At 37.4% G+C, this 21543-nt stretch overlaps 1 protein-coding gene across 3 annotated transcripts; it reads left to right on the forward strand.

Annotated features, from left to right (window-relative positions):
- Positions 1-4517: 4517 nt before the first annotated feature.
- Positions 4518-15484, forward strand: parp16 (poly (ADP-ribose) polymerase family, member 16). 3 transcript variants are annotated; one of them, XM_079858703.1, is made up of 7 exons: positions 4518-4601; positions 6037-6233; positions 6326-6463; positions 7197-7403; positions 7643-7814; positions 11921-12065; positions 14107-15484. In XM_079858703.1, the coding sequence occupies exons 2-7, from the start codon at positions 6045-6047 to the stop codon at positions 14240-14242; spliced, it is 987 nt and encodes a 328-aa protein (XP_079714829.1). In that variant the 5' UTR covers positions 4518-4601; positions 6037-6044; the 3' UTR covers positions 14243-15484. The 3 variants fall into 3 exon arrangements, with proteins under 3 accessions (XP_079714829.1, XP_079714830.1, XP_079714828.1); XM_079858704.1 differs by having other exon boundaries at positions 4524-4601; positions 6010-6233; XM_079858702.1 differs by lacking the exon at positions 4518-4601 and adding an exon at positions 5880-5931 and having other exon boundaries at positions 6010-6233.
- Positions 15485-21543: the final 6059 nt, after the last annotated feature.

Raw genomic sequence — 21543 nt, forward strand, 5'->3', positions numbered from 1 at the left:
TTCATTCAAGTGAAACGTAAGTAAAAGTACAATTATGTTGAAATAAACGCTGTTATCGACGAGATCTGAGTATAATACCTACAAATTTAAATAGAATTTACTTTACCCCAATAAAGAATTACAACATTTTATAGGAACATCAAGATATAGGTAGCGCCCCTTAAGGCCCTTTCTGCATAGATTAGCATTCATCAGGCCATATCATATCTAAAAGTCTTGGTGATCTTGCCAACTGAGCAGTAGGTTGGAGCAGATAAGCTATTCTGGTTTTAAGATTAATGCATTATCGTATGTCTGCAGAAATCATCAATATACAGACAATTTCTTGTGAATATGAATAACAGAGTCAGTTCTAGGAAAAACAGAATAAACTCCCCTCCCTTCTCCAACACAAGAGAAAAAAAATACAAGAGTACAATATAAACATATTATGAATGCATAAATGTTATGTAATGTTATGAATATGATACAGGTAGCCATTAAAAGGGAATATATGATATTATAAAGATAGATAGATAGATAGATAGATAGATAGATAGATAGATAGATAGATAGATAGATAGATAGATAGATAGATGGACACATGGCAAATATGAGGGCTTAAATACACACCAGACTAATTACTGAACAAGACACACCTGTGCACAATGAAATGAACAGTGTTGTGCCTGAACGCGTTCATTGAACGATAGTTCATGAACTCGTTCATATTTTGGGTGAACGTGAACTGAACGTAGGGGAGAGCGGGGCACAAAGTAACGCTTTTTGACTTTCTCAGTTTGTGTACATCTACTTATGGTTCAGAGTATTTATTTTTTCCCACATTAATTTCCCACATGTCTAGTACAATTATGTGGTTTTGTTTTATTAATATACAGTATATACTTTTTCTGGATATACCCCGAAAGAATGGAAGTGAAATGTGACAACATGCCCCATAGGTGGGGTACATTGTAACATGACCATATGACAGCTTAAAATGTTATCTGATCTAATAAAAAATATATACAAGACAAACTAAAATATTTTCTAAATAAAATACAATTAAAACACTTTTTCATATAAAATAATGGCAATTTTTAATAATTAAATATAAACTCATTTTTGAGTTTTGACTACGAACACAGGAAAACACAGCTATACAACATAGTTCAAAACAAATAAATAATTAGTAATTTCTGAACATTGACTCTCAGTCTTTATTCACCTTTTTCTCACGTTTTCTCAATAAAATTAATAAAAGTATAGAATATAATAGCATATATTTCTAATAGGGGCACATTGTAACGCAGTGTTACAACATGCCCCCGCCTGCACAACTGGGATTTAAACCCTGCTAGTGTCTTCTGCTAGTTAGCGAAGCATTAAAGAACTATTTCAACTGTTAAATAACATATTTGAGATTAAAATAATATCAGATTTGTCTAATTTTAAATAAACACAAAAAATAGAGATGAAAAATTAACTTAAGTAAGAAATTTACTTTTGCTATGGTTTAATAAATGTCTATGGATATCTTCCAAAAACAAATGAATTTTGGCGCAATTTTTTCTCTATATAGTGTTGATATGGCAACTAGTAAATGCACCAAGTTTCGTCATGCTAGCATGTGTATAAATGTGTATAAATAGCATATTTAAATGGGAAGTTCGGATCATTTTACTGACTCTCTCGTTCGATCTCGTTCATCAAAATAAACTAATCTTTTTTCGAGTCATTTCGTTCATTTAAGGGGCTTTAAATGTTATACTTTTAACAGGCAAATTCCCCGAACATCCACCTACGCAATCTTGATCATATTCTGAATTAAGAAATCATTATAATGCAGTCAAAAATAATTTACAGGGAACATAAATAATTACTTTACCTTCCGAGTCTTTCGTTCATTTTTCACGTGACAGACGCAATGAACGGATCGTTCATGAGCGACTCATCACTGTGAACTCGTTCATTCTGGTGTCTGTGAACGCCACACTCTCTCAGTTTAACTTCGTTCAATAGAGTGCCAGATTTCTATAGAGCCTTCCAGGCGAAAACCCGGCTAAAACACACCGTAAACAGGCCTTAATATGTAGCGGAAAAAAACACCCAATCTGGCAACACCAGCCACCAGTGTCTACTGACTCTCTTGTTCGATCTCGTTCATCAAAATGAACAAAAAATTTTCGAGTCATTTTGTTCATTTAAGGGGCTTTAAATGTTATACTATTAACTGGCAAATTCCCAGAACACATCCACCTACGCAATCTTGATCATATTCTGAATTAAGAAATCATTATAATGCAGTCAAAAATCGTTTACAGGGAACATAAATAAATACTTTACCTTCCGAGTCTTTCGTTCATTTGTCGTGACAGACACCATGAATGGATCGTTCATGAACGACTCATAACTTACGTTACAAATCAAAACAAAAAGCGGCAAGGAGGCGTCGTATGATCATTTAAACGAGTTTTATGACAAGGTCGGTGAGGATGGGAAAAATCTGACGCATAGCTTCCTTCAGTGTTAAAACTCATAAAATAATTGTCTGTGGTTCTATGGGCTGTGGCAATCATTTAAAAATAATAATATCTCGCAGCCACATGGAAAAGAAAGAACTATGAACTAGTTCATTTTTGGAACTGTGAACTTAGTTCAATATTTTGAGTATGAACTATGAACTGAACTAGTTCATTTTAAAATTTGTGAACTGCAATTTGAACTAGTTCATGTATAAAGTGAACTTTCCCAACACTGGAAATGAACCAATCAGAACATGACACAGACAGAAGACAAGGGAAGCACTAGACATGATGGCAAGGGAGTCACATGACAAGGCCGTGACATGACTGTGACAAGAAACATGAAACAACAACCATATTACAGTCAGCATATGATCATTAAATTAATGAATTACAGAACCACAATTATAGGAGTGAATTTATAAAGAGAAAGACTAATTCAATTCTTAAAAAAATAACAGTAGCCTATATTGACCAAAATTAATTTCTTATACTTCATAACATAATACAACATAGTTTCATTATTATATAACTGTTGAGCAAATCACATTGTATATTATTTCCAGTGTCGAATCTGAGCCAGTTATCTTTGGCCTAGACTTTTTTCAGAAGCCTTTCCCTCAGCAAAACGCTGACCTGGTTTTTCATGAATAATTGATCTCCAAGATACCTCTGGCAATAATATTCAGCGCTCTGTAACGTTACAATGAATAAGAAAACACTTCTGGTAACACAATGCATGCACTAAAATTCTTGCTTATCACATCATCTAAGTAGCATCTATAATCCATGTTGTATCTGGAATTTCTTGAGGGCAAAAAAGAGAAAGAAAGACAGCTTGTCAGGTCGATAGATTTCAGATAAAGTAAGACAGTAGATCCGTCTATCATTATCACATAGAGATACATTAAATATTGTTTCAATATATTTATATTGTGGAGGGTTCACTGCAAAAGATCAATAAGTTAGGTCAACAAATGTTTTCACATTGCTTTAACTCATCAAAATAAGTTAAGCACTTAACTTTGTTTATACGTTAAGATTCAGTTCATTTCAGTTGACATGACTTAAACATTTAAGTTGATTGTACTTAAAAATTGAAGGCAGCAACTTTTTTTTTTTTACAGTGTTGTGATATCACAAAATCCTTCTCCTTCACAAATCACTTACAGTATTGATAGTTCTCTCCATTCAGAGATGTTTTTCATTTCCCCTGCAGACACAACTGGGATAGAAATGAGAAAGATGCCTAGATCTTATCACTGTAAAAAGTGAATAGTTGGGTCAACTTAAAAAAATTACTTCAATTGGTAACACCTAAAGAAATTAAGTTTTCTCAACTTAAATTATCACGTTTTATCATGAAAAACGTGATAATTTAAGTTGAGAAAACTTAATTTCTTTAGGTGTTACCAATTGAAGTAATTTTTTTAAGTTGATCCAACTGTTCACTTTTTATAAAGGGAAAAACTGTTATGTACGTAAAATCATCAAGGACCAGCGAATAATTATCAGACTCGCAAAGTATTGGAGTATTGCTGGGAATATTCATATGATGGAGGATACATTTTTGGATGGAGAAGGACAGTAAGATCTTCTGTAATCTGACTCTTATTACTCTCACAACGGAGAGTCCCAGAATCTCTCATAGATTTGAGCTTACTGTAAGTCCAAAGATATTGGAAGCGAGGTTAAAAATGTATTCAGTTTTTTTTAAAATGTTTACGGATGGTTCTAAAGAACCTGTCAATCATGAGGTTGGAATATGGATAGATGTTCTGAAATTTAAAACACAAATGAGCTCAATGGATCGTCTGTGCTATAATAAACAGCTATAATAAAAGCACTGACTGGAACAGAGTATGAAACATCCATACAGATTTCAATCATCACCCATGGAAGAAATACGGTTTGCTCTCCAGTACAGTAGGTGGTGACACTCCTAAGAGTGAATCGCTATTAAAAAACAAGAATACATTTTCCATTGACTCCCAGTGAATGGCGCCCTCTGCTGGAGTCAGTCGCTGTTGCTCCAGCAGTTCTTGGACACGTTTTGCTTCCGGTGGCTGTCAGATGCCTGAACTTCAGGCACATAAGGTAAGATATATATGTGCATGGCAAATGTTTGATATTTTTGATGTATTTACAAGTAGAGTGAAGTACTCGATGAGTAATCGTTTGGGCCTTAAAGCTTGAGTGAATTTCTCCACTAATGAGATGATAAGCTGAGCTAACCAGCTAACATGCTTAACATGTAAACAAAGTCAGCAGAGACTATTACACGAACTATTGCATTAAAACCGTCACACTTTCGAGCATTAGAAGTCCGAAAGCAAATATAGACACGTTTATATTATGGTTTGACTTTCACTGGCTGTTATGAACTATTAGCAGATAATCAGCTGGCTAAGCAATCAGTCCCAATGACAACAAGTTATCAAATGTTTTAATTATGCATTCATTTAATTATTTTAATTAATTAATTTGATTCTTCAGTTTGTTAAAACTCCATTTTTAGAATTGCCACAAGGTGGTAACTATACAAACATTTAAAGGAAATGTTTAATGATTATTTTTATAGTTATTACAGTGAATTTACAAATATTGATTATATGTCATTCCAAATCCGTAAGACTTTAGGAACACAAATTAAGATCTTTTTGATGAAATCTGAGAAATTTCTACTTTTTCTACTTATATATTAAATTCTAATTTATTGACAGCTAGACAACTACTCCTTTGACGCTTCAAAAAGTTCATAAAGAGATCGTAAAACGGTTTAAAAGCGGTTTAGCCCAAATTTTCTGAAGAGACATGATCGCTTTATATGATGAACAGATTGAATTTAGGCTTTTATTCACATATAAACATTGATCAACTCACACATCAATTGTGGTAAACGGAAGCTCAAGCATGAGAAGAACCAGTGAGGTTCATTCTCGTGTTACGCAGCACGTTTGAGCTTCAGCAAGAACCAATGAGGTTCATTCTCATGTTACGCAGCACGTTTGAGCATTAGCAAGAACCAATGAGGTTCATTCTTGTGTTACACAGCACGTTTGAGCATTAGCAAGAACCAATGAGGTTCATTCTTGTGTTACACAGCACGTTTGAGCTTCAGCAAGAACCAATGAGGTTCATTCTCGTGTTACGCAGCACGTTTGAGCATTAGCAAGAACCAATGAGGTTCATTCTTGTGTTACACAGCACGTTTGAGCTTCAGCAAGAACCAATGAGGTTCATTCTCGTGTTACGCAGCACGTTTGAGCACACTCAATTCATATGGATTAGTTTTACGATCTCTTTATGAACTTTCTTTTAAGCGCCACAGTTTCAGCATAGCTGTCAATGGAGGGACAGATCAAAAATATCTTCATTTGTGTTCAGAAGATGTACAAAAGTCTTACGGGTTTGGAACGAACTGAGGGTCAGTAAATGATGACAGAATTTTTGGGTGAACTCTCCCTTGAAAAATTGATGCAATAACAAATATCTCTTCTTATAGTTTATTGGTATGATAAATGTGTCGTAGTGTCGGGAATGCAGCCGCCTCTCCCCACAGCTGCGGTCAGAGAGCTGGTTTGCTCCTGTCTGCATCGAGACCCAGTAGCGGCGGACCTGCGCTGCAGTCTCTTCGTGGCCGCCGTCCAGAGCTACAAACGTGATTCGGCGCTCAGACCCTTCCCTCCTCGCTACCTTCGAGGAGAGATCAAGGACTTTGAAGATCTGGTTAGTCGTTTGAAGAAATTGAGCTCTTCATGTTGTTAGGTTTCCCAAACAAACGCATATTTTTAAATTTGATTCTGCTTTGTTCCTCACAGCAAAAAGATGTGGATACTTTACCAAACGTGAGGGATCTGGTGCGTCTGGGACATGGTGATGGAGATCATCATCTGGCTCTAGTGCACTGGGTTCTGTCTTCCAAGAGTTTTGCTGTGAAGACCCTGCAGAAAGAGGAGGTATTGCTAATCTTCATGTGAGATCTTTGACGAATCTGATTCCTCTTAATGATTCTATAATTCTAAAGAGTTCTTTCAATTCTTTTGAGAAATTGAATGTGGAGATTCAATTCTTGTGGAGAAAAAAGATGAAAGAAAGAAACGCAGTGTGTATTTGTTTCAACTGAACAGATGCGACAAAACAATTAATAATTAAAATCATTCGTTCAGGATGGATCAACCATAGAAGCACTCTATCTTTGTGATTCACTAAAAAGAATCGGTTGATAAGAATCATTTGTTTAGACTACACTGGTCAGTTTGTGTGTTTGTGAATCACTAAAAAGAACGAGCTCATAATAATTATTTATTGGAGGAAGGAAAAACACTGGTAGTACTTCATGTTTCTGATCCATAAAAGGAACTGGTTCATAAGAGTCGTTAGTTCGGACTGCACTGACTGGTCACATTCACACTTTATGATTCACTAAAAGGAACCAGCTCATAGGAGTCATTTGTTCAGCAATCAGACTACATTGGTTACACTGCATGCTTTATGCATGTTTGATTCACAATTTTAGTCATTTTAGTTTGGTTTTCAATTCGCGTCAGCGGAATAATCGTTAAGAAAACAGAACCAAACATCATTTTCGGTCCTGGTATTCTGGACTAGTCATTGAGACATCCCACAGATTAGTCTGTTTAGTTTTGCACATCCCTGCATGTTCACTGGTGTTCATTCTCACTCCATCAGTTTGCCAGACTCAGCCAGCTGACCCAAAGTGAGGGTATTTCAGCTCCAGCCCCAGACTTCCTCTTTGAACTGCAGTACTGTGATTTGCTCAACTCCAAGTTCGAGAGGACGCGGGCCGGACGAGATCTCATCTATGCATTCCACGGCAGCAGACTGGAGAACTTCCACTCCATCATACACAACGGATTACACTGCCACCTGAACAAGGTCAGCATGTGGATGATGTGCTTTGGAGGATGATGCTCATTTATACCTGTTTTTTATGCTCTCCAGGCAATCATTCTTTTCACTACAAATAATTATGCCCGACAGATGTGTTTGACTGTCCCTTATCAGTTCATGTATAGATAATATGTGTGAAGATGATAATTATAACTACAATGTTATCTGCTCATTGGTTCAATACAGTAAGCCACTTAATCTTTGATTATGATTTGATATTTCAGACCTCACTGTTTGGGGAGGGCACATACCTGACCAGTGACCTCAGCATGGCCATCCTTTACAGTCCTCACGGTAACGGGTGGAGGGAAAGCGTCCTCGGGCCTCTGATCAGCTGCGTTGCCTTGTGTGAAATCATCGATCATCCTGATGTGAAGTGTCAGGTGAAGAAGAAAGGTAATGTGTCAGATGAACAGCTGAATATATTACTGTTCAAAAGTTTGGGATTGATTGTTTAAAGGAATACTCCACCGTTTTTTGAAATAGGGCTTATTCACCTTCTTTCCTGCATTTAGATAGGTGGGCAAATGCATTTTTGTCTCAGTGCATGCATTGTTTTAGTTTGACAGGGTCGGCGCTAGCTTAGCTTAGCATAATGAATGGAATCCTTTGTTGCCAGCTAGCATGTCCTGAGTAAAAGTGATATAAAAAGTTTAAAAAACCCCACCTAATTACTTCTTGTGGCCTGCATATTCAGAACAAGTACAAATAGCGATGCAGATTAACACTAGGCGATTTCCTATGCAGATATTGACTTGGGACTATATTAGGGGGAAGCACAGGCGAATCACTGCTACTTGGGCGCAGAGATATCACCCCCAAGTAGCAGTGCTTCGCCTGTGCTATCCCTAATATAGTCCTTAATTTATAAGTCAATATCTGCCTAGGAAATCGCCTTGTGTTAATCTGCATTACTATTTGTACTTGTTGTGAATACGCAGGCCACAAGAAGTAATTAGGTGGGTTGTTTTAATTTTTTATATCACTTTTACTCAGGACATGCTAGCTGGCAACAAAGGATTCCATTCATTATGCTAAGCTAAGCTAGCACCGACCCTGTCAAACTAAAACAATGCATGCACTGAGACAAAAATGCATTTGCCCACCTATCTAAATGTAGGAAAGAAAGTGAATAAGCCCTATTTCAAAAAACGGTGGAGTGTTCCTTTAATGGTTTTGAAGTGTCTTATGCTCACCAAGGCTGCATTTATTTGATCAAAAATACAGTGAAAACAGTAATATTGTAAAATATTATTTCAGTTTAAAATAAGTATACATTTATTCATTGCTCCAGTCTTCAATGATCCTTCAGAAATCATTCTAATAATATTAGAATACTGATTTGCTGCTCAAGAAACATTTGTCATTATTATCAATGTTGAAAACAGTTGCTTAATATTTTTGTGGATAGATACCATGATGCATTTTTTCCCAGGATTCTTTTATGAATAAAAAGTTCAAAAGACCAGCATCTATTTGAAATAGAAATCTTATGTAACTTTGCAAATGTCTTTACAGTCACTTTTTGATCAATTTAATGTGTTCATTGTCAGTCTTCATAAATCAAACTTTTCAGACCTGTGAGCCGTTCCCGTGTTCGAATAACACTACTGATACTATGATTATGTTTGTAATGGAGTATTTTGCAGTATATAGAGGTGTGTGGGGTAAGATGAGCCACTTATTTAAAGGAATACTCCACCGTTTTTTTAAATAGGGCTTATTCACCTTCTTTCCTACATTTAGATACAGTGAGGAAAATAAGTATTTGAACACCCTGCTATTTTGCAAGTTCTCCCACTTAGAAATCATGGAGGGGTCTGAAATTGTCATCGTAGGTGCATGTCCACTGTGAGAGACATAATCTAAAAAAAAAAATCCAGGAATCACAATGTATGATTTTTTTAACTATTTATTTGTATGATACAGCTGCAAATAAGTATTTGAACACCTGAGAAAATCAATGTTAATATTTGGTACAGTAGCCTTTGTTTGCAATTACAGAGGTCAAACGTTTCCTGTAGTTTTTCACCAGGTTTGCACACACTGCAGGAGGGATTTTGGCCCACTCCTCCACACAGATCTTCTCTAGATCAGTCAGGTTTCTGGGCTGTCGCTGAGAAACACGGAGTTTGAGCTCCCTCCAAAGATTCTCTATTGGGTTTAGGTCTGGAGACTGGCTAGGCCACGCCAGAACCTTGATATGCTTCTTACAGAGCCACTCCTTGGTTATCCTGGCTGTGTGCTTCGGGTCATTGTCATGTTGGAAGACCCAGCCTCGACCCATCTTCAATGCTCTAACTGAGGGAAGGAGGTTGTTCCCCAAAATCTCGCAATACATGGCCCCGGTCATCCTCTCCTTAATACAGTGCAGTCGCCCTGTCCCATGTGCAGAAAAACACCCCCAAAGCATGATGCTACCACCCCCATGCTTCACAGTAGGGATGGTGTTCTTGGGATGGTACTCATCATTCTTCTTCCTCCAAACACGTTTAATTCTATTTTGGTCTCATCTGACCACATGACTTACTCCCATGACTCCTCTGGATCATCCAAATGGTCATTGGCAAACTTAAAGGGGTCATATAATGGTACATGCACTTTTACAAGTTGATTGCACTGAAATGTCTGTTGGCAGTGCCTGTACACAACCATCCTATCATGATTAAAATCCATCCAGTGGTTTTGTTTTAATCTCCATATATGTTTGACCATCTATGAAATCAAGCCGTTCGATATTGTGACGTCATAAGATCGTACGCCCCTCCCGCGATTGTGATTGACAGCCGTGTTTCAACACAAGACCCGCCCTGAGCGAGCTGTGACAGCCGTCGTCATAGTAGTCCGCCATTGTTGATATGCTGGAGTAGAATGGCGTCTAAGCGATTGTAGTGTTCTGTTCTTAGATGTAATAAGGAACACAGCAGTCATTTGGATGTTCCTAAATCTGAGCCGTTGAAGATGCAGTGGCTGAGTTTTGTTTTTGAAGCGATATGCCCAAAGGATTGACGCGGGGATTCCCTCACGGGGATTCCCCACGATCGTCCATGCTTTCATGTTTACGCGAATCATTTCACACCAGACAGCTTTACAAACGAGAAAAAACGGATCGGTACCAACGTGTTACTGCTGAACCTCCAGAAGATGTGAGTGTAATGTTTTATTAACCTTTATATTAGTATTTATATTAATCTTTGCGAAATTTGCAAACCTTGCTGCAGGCTTCACAATGAATGCGTCTAAGGTTTACACTCAGGGTACATTACGGCATGTTTTCTATGTACGACGTTCTCAATATAATTCATAATCACACGTTTATAACGAATAACACGTGGTTATTGTGTTAGATACGGTGTACCCACAGAACAGAGGGGCGGGGTGAGCAAAGCTCATTATCATTTAAAGACACATGCACTGAAACGGCGTGCTGAAAACAGAGCTGTTTTTGACCAGGTAAAATTAGTGTTTTCTTACAATACTAATGAGAATTTTTAATTAAAGTATATTACAAACTTTTAATTTAGACCCTAAAGAATCATATTAGCTTGTACAAAAATGGCATTATATGACCCCTTTAAGACGGGCCTTGACATGTGCTGGTTTAAGCAGGGGAACCTTCTGTGCCATGCATGATTTCAAACCATGACGTCTTAGTCTATTACCAACAGTAACCTTGGAAACGGTGGTCCCAGCTCTTTTCAGGTCATTGACCAGCTCCTCCCGTGTAGTTCTGGGCTGATTTCTCACCTTTCTTAGGATCATTGAGACCCCACGAGGTGAGATCTTGCATGGAGCCCCAGTCCGAGGGAGATTGACAGTCATGTTTAACTTCTTCCATTTTCTAATGATTGCTCCAACAGTGGACCTTTTTTCACCAAGCTGCTTGGCAATTTCCCCGTAGCCCTTTCCAGCCTTGTGGAGGTGTACAATTTTGTCTCTAGTGTCTTTGGACAGCTCTTTGGTCTTGGCCATGTTAGTAGTTGGATTCTTACTGATTGTATGGGGTGGACAGGTGTCTTTATGCAGCTAACGACCTCAAACAGGTGCATCTAATTTAGGATAATAAATGGAGTGGAGGTGGACATTTTAAAGGCAGACTAACAGGTCTTTGAGGGTCAGAATTCTAGCTGATAGACAGGAGTTCAAATACTTATTTGCAGCTGTATCATACAAATAAATAGTTAAAAAATCATATATTGTGATTTCTGGATTTTTTTTTTTTAGATTATGTCTCTCACAGTGGACATGCACCTACGATGACAATTTCAGACCCCTCCATGATTTCCAAGTGGGAGAACTTGCAAAATAGCAGGGTGTTCAAATACTTATTTTCCTCACTGTATATATATATTATGTAAAACAGTATGCAACAATAAACCTTTCAAACAGTAATATGCTACATTCTTGTCAACAAAATAAAAGCACTGATTTTAAAATGACCATCCATTCTGAGACCATCCCAGCAGATATCTAAAATTCAGCTCTCACTTTGTGTGTTTCAGACTCCGAGAGCATTGACCGCCAGCGTCTGAGGGCCAGGAACAGTGAGGGTGGCGAGGTGCCCGAGAAGTACTTCGTAGTGACCAACAACGAGCTTCTGAGAGTGAAATACCTGCTGGTGTATTCTCAGAGACGCTACAGATCACGGTGAGACGTCCTCATTCACATGGACACCACTGGTGGATCTCAGTAGACGGCACGCAACTTTCTTTGCAGTACTTTCATAATCCAAAAAAAATCGTAAAAAATCCACTTTAGAGAAATAGTTCGTAGTCATAATTTGTCCTCTATGGAACACGAATGGAGAAGTGTTGAGGAATGTGCCTGTCACACTTTGTCTTACAATTACAATGAGTAAGAGACTAGAACTTTAAAAAGGATGTATTTCCCAGCCAGTTGACCAAATCATAGACTGGTAATGTGAACTATATAAACTAATTCACTAAAAGATCTCTTAAATATCTTAAATTTTGATGTTTCTCACACAAAGCTATCGTATGACTTAGGGCTGGCTATTGACACAAATTTCACGTTTAAATTTCGATTTGACTCAATATCTATGAATTGGGGTATGTATCGGGTACAGTACATGGCAAAGGTTCTACAGGGAAAAAATATCTCTCAACTAATGCTGTAAACTATACAGGGAACTCCGTTTGGTGGATTACTATAAAATTAAAGTTTAAAATTGACTGATTTGTTGGCTTACTTGCATTTAAATTGCACAGAATGAAGTTTTTATAAAAAACTTGTTAATGACAAAATTATGTTTCTACTAATTTTTTTGAAATATAAACACTTAAATGGTGGCTGTCATGAAAATATGACAGATTTAATCAAACATACATTAAATATTGAAGAACAGGTTAAGTAAAAATACAATGAATATGCAATATAGTGCATATATTTAGCGAAATATTCTTATGTATAGTTATTTTTATCAGCTTTTCTGAGGTAAACATGACATTACATTGTTTACGAGCAGTTTTATTTACGTCTTTCTGCGGTTGAAACACTGATTGAGCGATTACATGTGACTTGATACGGATTTCGGTAAGTTGTACTTCATCTTTCAACATACCTTCTGATGTTCATTCATGGAACTTTTAGTAAAGCGGAAGAGATGATCAGTTCATGTGCTTTATCGAATTTAGAAGCTGAGACTTTGTTTCATGTCAGGAGTAACAATGCACAAAGATTACTGAGATTCATTGGATGGGAGGCAAGATGCAGTACAAAGTTCTGTTCATTCATCAACCGCATTGACTGAAAGATTGATTCTTGGGATTTAAAAATCGATATCGGTTCTTCTAATTAAGTATTTAGATGCGTTTTCATCAATTCGATCACAAGTGGACGACACTTACTCTGTGTAAATGGGGTCTAAAACGTTTTGAGCTTGTCCACTTTCAACCACTTCCAGAGGTAGTAGAAAACGCATTCGACTGGATTGCTTTCGAAGTGTAAACGCTCATGTGATCGAATGTGTTCAAACAGCCACAAAAAAACAAATCTGCTCTCCACCTACTGACCAAACGAGTAAACATTATGGTAAGTGCGCCAGCCAGACAGGATTTAAACTTTGTCAGCTGAAGACCCAAGTTTGGTTTGAAGATGAAAAACATACCAAGCACAATGTTCTCTCTCCATTTCTGATTTCTAACACACACTCACAGCGTTCGGCTGGTCTTGCAACTGTCAGAGCAGAAATGAAAGCTGCTGATCTTCGTATGTTTTTATATCGTCTCCGATATAAATTTCATATGTAAATTGCGCAAGCTTATTTCATCCATTAGATCGAAATATCTGAAAAAAAACATACATTTACACTCCCATAGACCCTCCATTTGAAGAAATCAGGACAGAAGTGGTTAAAACTGGACGAAAGAGACGGATGTACACCGAGGTACTCCCTCGTCTACTTGTGATCCGATTGACCAAAACGCATCTCAATACCAGGTGTAAACGGGGCCAAAATGAGTATCAATTAAAATCCAGAAATCAGTATTTTTAACCCAGCCCTAATATGACTTTCAAAGACTTTGAATATAGCGAGTTAGTCATATGGACCACTTTTAGGATACTTGTGATGCTTTTGTATCATTTTGAAGCTTAATAGACTTTCAATTTTTATAGTTTTCTACTGGTTAAATCAACTCTTTAAAATGATGTTCTGCTCTGATTCCAGACATGCTCAAGGGAGGTCGTGGCTCGTCAGACATCATTTTGCCATCATGATGGGCCTCTACATCCTGCTCCTCGTATTCATCGGTGCCTTCAACTCGTCCGCTTTTCAGTCCTACTGGCACAGAATGTTCCGGTAACCCAGACTGCTCGCATCACATAAACGCTCTCGTCCAAAGTGCCTTTTACACACAAAGATTATCATGAAAGAGGAAAAAAGAAAAAAAGACTCAGGAACTATTTTATCCGCTCAACACGACATTCCTCCATGTATCACTTGATTTTTACACGCTATCCTTCATTTTCTTTACTTAGATTACGTAGATTTACATAAACACTGTGCATCTGTCAGAAGTAAAACTGCAAAATGAGCATTAATGTTAGTCACAGAGAATGTTACATGTTAGCATGTAGCCTGTTTTTAGTTTTTGAAAGGGTTCACTACACTAGTTACAACCAAATGATCAAGACGAAAGCGCTGCCTTTTCAACCTAGACATTGGCAAAATTGTTGCTTATATTAATAAAAATAATCATGTAGGGAGATCTGTGTGCTTTTTTTATAATAGATAAATATTTTTGAGTTTTGAGGCAAATATATACATTTTCATGTTGCTAGGCTATTGTACTATGTCTAGATCAAGTCAACTATGCAGAAAACCCATGTTATGTTGGTCAGTATCATTAAAACTGTAATTAAAATTAGTCTTGATATTGCATAAATGTCTCCAACTTGAATAATTCAGAGAATCTGAATTGTGAAATTATTTAAATTAAATAAATGCAACAGGATTACAGTGTGTTTCTTAAGGGACGGAGTGAAATGCATTAGTAAACTGGCTGTTGTTGTAGTTTATGGCTCTTGGCACGCTGAACGTTTTGTCTGGCTTGTTATCAGTCAAAAACAAAAGCAGTAAAATATGACTGATTGCAAAAGCGGCATGTTTTTCATCTTGAGAAGCGGAGACTCATTTGTGTACACCGTAGATTAGAATTTTTTATAAGAAAATTACATTTTATTTAAAGTGGTACTTACTTTCATGCATAAAATTTGTTAAATGCATATATTTCAATTACTGTTGAGATCATTTATAAAAATGATCAATTATTCCATATTAAACATTTAAAGATAAACTTATTTGTCACGTGTTGTTCTTCAGGTTTAAAACATGGAAGCATATGATAAACCTATGGACAGTATTTATTTTAATGCCAATGTGTTTATCACTTAACCATTAATATTTCTTTTCTCAATGCAGCTTTATATAAGATAGACATCAAAAGAATTGTGAAGTTGAGTAACAAGCCAGACAGGAGTGGGAACGTGTCTACGGTGGGCACTTTTCCAAATGGGTCAGTCTGACCTTAATAGTCCCTTTTATGAAAAAAAGAAAGAAAAAAAAGAGAAGATTAAAAAAAGTGAAATTAAAAGCCAGTTTTATTCAGAAAACATTTGCACATACAAATATTAGAATACATCTTTTTTTGTTTATTGACAAAAAATATTATTGTAGCCCATGCAGACTTGACATAGTTTTAGCAAGTTGTAATTACAACACAGTGTTTTAGATTGTTTTAAACAATACAAGAGCTGTACAACATTAATGCGTAAAATTTCACTGCATTTATAAATCACACATTTTTATTACTGATTTATATTATAACATATAATAGTAGTGAAATGCATTAATAAAAATAGCTGCCTTTTGTGCTACATTTTATAACTGGATTGCATTATTTGAGTTCCTCTTAAAATGTAGAATCAGTTTGCTGCAGTTGGACAGGCAGGAGACAAACACACAAAGAATCCCTCAGACTTACTCTGTTAAAAGAATAGCAAAGTAATTATAATTCACACACACACACACACACACACACACACACACACACACATATATATATATATATATATATGTATGCAAGGGATAATGCCCGACGAGGTGTCCATTAACAGAAATTAATGGACGACGCGGAGGCGTGAACCGTCCAACGCGAAGCGGAGGACGGTTGCTTCCGCGAAGTCCATTAATTTCTGTTAATGGACACCTCGTCGCCGGGCATTATCCCGCTTATACCATGGTCACTTATGAAAGAAAGAAATATTTCATCAATTAATAATACTTTAATGTGTTTTAGAGTAAAAATCGTGAGGGTTTTTATTTAAGTCGAGCGCACTATTTAATATATCCCGTATACAGGCGTTGCCAAGCAACGTGGCCACAGCGACCCGACCGCAGCAGTTGATCAGTGAGTTTGAGCCAGCGCAATCATTTAGAACTGTCATCAGGCAAATTGACGGGACGCCTTTCCTAGGTGTACATTATCACTTTTTAATGGACACCCTGCAGCCAATCAGAATCGAGTATTCACCCAGACCATGGTATAAATATAAATATATATATATATATATATATATATATATATATATATATATATACATACATACATACATACACTATAGTATAGTATACTATATATACTGTAATAAAACAATAACAAATTACAAATATTACAATAACAAATATACAATTAAAATAGAGTGGTTTGTTGTTATATATAAATATATTATTTTATTATTTAAAAGGGGTATATGTAAGAATATCACTTTTTATTTCCAATGTGTGAACAGCTTGTAACGAAACTTAAAAAAACAAGACCTTCCCCAACTTCCTAGGTTGACTATGAAAGCCTATAGACTTTAGACTATTTTTATGTGAAGGACTCGGGACGTTTTTGCCGTGAAAATCAAAAGGATGTGACGTTACGCTCCCGAGAGCCTCTCTTCCATTCTATGACACATGAAACAAATGCTTATACAATGTTCAGGATAATGGCAAAAGAGCCACTCTGTACTGCAATGTCAATGTGTCATGCAAAGAAAAGTGATTAATTCAAACTTAAGGGGCTTTCGCACCAGCGGAACCTTTCACAGTTCCTAGAACTATTGGCGGAAGTACCTGCTTTTTGTTGTGTTCGCACCGCAGGAACTGGGAACGATTTTAGTTCTAGGAACTCCTTTTGGAGGAACTAATTTAGCTCCTACTTCAGAGTAGGGTCTAAACCAGCACTATAGGAACTACCAGTGATGCAAGTATACGCTGATTGGCCGAACACACGCGAAACGCCAGCACCCGCCATTTAAAAAAAAAAGCTGTGTACACACAGATTATAACATATTTATTTACTCAAAAAACTAACTCTACAAACATGGAAAACAGTGATAAGCTGCTTTCCGACCAAGTAGTTACAGGAACTTAGTTCTAGGAACTGTCCACTTCTAAACAGTTCTAGGAACTACTCTCCCCCAAACTCGGTTTCGCTGTTTGCGTTCGCACTGGCCAAGTGGCCATAGGAACTGGTAGGAGGGGTAAGGGAGTGACGCAAGCACGGTGACCTTTATTTTGACGGCGCTGAGAACGCCAGAGCAAACAATGCTCGCATTCTCTGTGTTCATTAGTTAGCGATCTGGCTAACAGTACTGTTTAACATGTTATTAGATAGAACTGTCATAGAAAGTAGACAGTATATGAAAAAAGGTTATTAGCCTATGCCGTGTGGTTGATGTCCAGTGTTGCTAGCTGGGCAGAAATACATAATCATGTTTGGCTTGGTCCCCTCAAAGTTGCGTTGGATTTTCTCTTCAGCATAAAGGTTTAGAGGCCCATCTATCACTGTTTTCCATGTTTGTATAGTTAGTTTATGGAGTAAATATATAGGCTATAATCTGTGTGTTTACATTCTAGCTGTTTTAAAAATGGCGGGTGCTGGTGTTCCGCGTGCGTTCGGTCAATCAGCGTACACTAAACGTCACGGGTAGTTCCTATAGTGCTGGTTTAGACCCTACTCTGAAGTAGGAGCTAAATTAGTTCCTCCAAATGGAGTTCCTAGAACTAAAGTCGTTCCTAGTTGGCGTGTACGCACCACAGGAACATATACGGGTACTTTAGCCAATAGTTCTAGGAACTGTGAAAAGGTTCCTCCGGTCGGAAAGCGGCTATAGATGGACCTCTCAACCTTTACGCTAAGGAAAAAATCAAACGCAACTTTGCACCGAGCGAAACCCGTATTTCTGCTCAGCTAGCGACATTGGGCATCAACCACACGGCATACTCTAATACTTTTTTATACTCCGTTTACTTTCTTTGTATAACAGTTCTATCTAATAACATATGACAGGACTGTTAAACAGATTGTAAACTAATGAAGATGGAGAATGGGTGCACAGGCTCTGGCATTCTCAGCATAGTCAAAATAAAAGTCACAACATCAAGCGCGGTTTACGTCACTTCAGACTTCCAACTGGCGGTGCGAATACAACCAAGAAAATGGTTCTAGGGGAACATATAGTTCTTGGGAAACCACCCTGGTGGCTAGTTCCTTGAACTAAGTTCCTAGAACTACCCGGTGCGAAAGCTCTCACATAGTCTATAGTCTTAATTATACTTTATAATAAAACTATCATAACTGTGTAATTTTAATAACCTCATCTGTCGACATGATGCTGGTGAATCGCAGAGCTTGTACAAACATATCCACATTAGGGGTGCACGATATATCGAATCAATATCGTTATCGCGATATCACGTTGCTCGATATCATATCGAAAGTCTCGCGATATTTATGCGATATTTTGTTTATGATGCGTCCCGTCCGACATGCACCGTTGCATTTCCCCCGACTGATTTCCTGGTTCTACTTCTCCATAAACATGAAATCAAGGAGAGGGTTAACTTTTCATGCTACAGATTTCCAACAGTGGTCAGAAAGAACAGGGGAGACACTTTGTTTCACTTCTCCCTTGCTCTACCACACAGTCCCCACAACACACACACTTGCCGGCTCGACGCACACACCAGCGCGCAAGTATAAACATCAGGCCACCTGGCCACTTCATGCGTTATCACAGATCGGATAGATATCTAATTTATCAAAACGATTCCTTTTACACCTGTTCACATAAATGTGTTTTTTGCAAAACGGATATAAATTCGATCTTCAATTCCCGCGCTATATGCAGATTTAATGGAGTTCACGTCACCGAACACAGTTATGAGCTGCATTTTATATATCATCAGCTAAAATGTCAAAATCAAATACCGCAATAATAGAGAACGGCAACAGCCCTGGTAAGATAATTTCACTTCTTTACTTTTAATGAAGATACTTGTGTGTAAAGCGTCTGCAACTTAAGGCCCGTTCACACCAAGCACGATAACTATAAAGATAACGACAAAGATAACTATATATGCGTCCACACCAACGAACGATAACGGTCTTTTTATTCTAAGCACGCGCGCGCGCGCCCCATTTTAAATGCGCGAGACCTTTAAATTAGAATGGATTCTGATTGACTGTCAGTGTTTTATCGTTTGACAGCTGAAAAAAAATCGTTCTGAAAGTGATCCCAACGATATCGTTCCTCATATCTTTATCGTTATAGTTGTGGTGTGAACTCTGTTATTCTTTAATATGGAGAACGATTTTTAGAATTATATCTTTATCGTTATCTTTATAGTTATCGTCCTTGGTGTGAACGGGCCTTTACTTTCACTTTGATTTGCGATAGTTTGCGCGTTGGCTTGACCGGTAGATGCTCAGCTGCTCATCCGGTGATGCGTGTTGCAGACATAGCGTCGTCATATCTGGCCATAACATGACATGTAGCCTATAACACGTTCTCACACGTTTATTTTTTAGTGTTTTTGGGAGGAGTACATTTTACATATGTGGTTTCAACAACCAGATGCATTTACACTTCGTCCAGTTTCGTCTGGAATGCGGCCCAGATCTCCTCCTGAAGTGGTTTCAGCGATCAGATTCAAATCCGTCTCGAATGCGCTCAATAAACCTTATGTTGTAAGAAAACTTGTTTTATTTGTTATGAATCTATTTTGATGCGTTTTCCCATAACTTTTGTAGTTTTACATATGTTTAAAAATATCGAAATTAATATCGATATCGTAATATTCATTATCGATATCGCAATATCACTTTTTGTCAATATCGTGCACCCCTAATCCACATCGCTATGATCAGATGCTTTCTTAACTGCTGTTTTCTCCCGCTATCGTTTTTGTTGTTTATTTTGTTATTGAGAGGAAAGTGCGCAGCACTTATTTTCATATTCGTCTCTCTCAGCAGTGTGGACTGAGTCGGGATGTTCGTTACCAGTACATCGCTGCAAAGTTATTTCCAACATCTTTTACCCTTAAGCGAAGAACAAAAAAGAAGTTCAGCGTGAGTATCGGGGCCTTGAAATCACGTTCAGCGAGCAGTGAGTTGCTGTCTGCAGTTCACTTAATTGCCACTGGTGTCGCTATATAACAAGGGTTTCTGAATTGACCTTTCGCCGAGCCCCGCCCCCCTTAGTTACTGTTGCTACGTCCGACAAACAAATGGTCAAACACGACCAGCGCGACAGATTGCCATGACGGAAAGAGGTATACCCGTGCGTGTCAGTGACCATTTTTGGAGCAATACCTCCGCGATATCCTCCAGATTGAGGCAAAAAGGTTTACAGTATGCAGTGGAGGGATATATTATAATATAAAAATACGCAATGAAGGAGACACGACTACTATCTACGTCTCTATCGAGGCTAATGCTTAACGTTACCGGTGTTCATACACATCATTTGTGATTATGACAAAGAACAAGGAAACAAGTGTTTAAAAGCATTGTAAGACACTTACTGTTGTGTTTTTGTGTGAAAGAAAAAACTGTCTCTGAAAATAAAAGTATATTCTTATACTTAAGAATATAAAAGAAAGAAAAAAAATAAAAATAATTTCTTATGTGTGTTTTTTCGCATAACACGACTAACATTTTAAATGCTGCAAAACACATGGGAGTTATATTGCCGATGCTGTAGTTTATTTGATCAGTCACAGTATATCATTAATTTGACTTTTCAACTACAATTAGGCAGGTGAACTGAAAGCTTTTACAATAGCTATAACTTAGGCCTATATCATTGACAAAAGTATGTGGTGCATTTTATTCCAAAAATGATTTTCTTTCTCAAATTCATGCTTCAAGTTGACAAAGCACAATAAACGAAATCACACAATAACTGTTTAACCAGACATAGCCTTAATTTGCATCTAAATAACTTTCATTGATTGTCTTTCATAATGCACTTACCATAATATTTATTAGGGGGACAACAGATCACAAAAATCGCGGTTGAGACCATAATATTTATTAGTGGGGCAACGGATCATAAAACTCGCGGTTCAGACAATATTATGTTTTTTGAGTTACAGATAGGATAGTTTTTCAGATCAGAAAAACAAAACAAAAAAACCTTTAAGTAGCCATCGATACCACAGCCAGCAGACGTATTTATGCTTCGTAATGTTCGACACATTTAACTGGGATTGGGGCCGTCCACACTGTTTTATCCATTGTAGGCACCGCTCACGTTGTGTTTTCGGCTTTGG

This window comes from Squalius cephalus, assembly GCF_949319135.1.
Source record: "Squalius cephalus genome assembly, chromosome: 23".
In the NCBI taxonomy this organism is placed as follows: Eukaryota; Metazoa; Chordata; class Actinopteri; order Cypriniformes; family Leuciscidae; genus Squalius; species Squalius cephalus.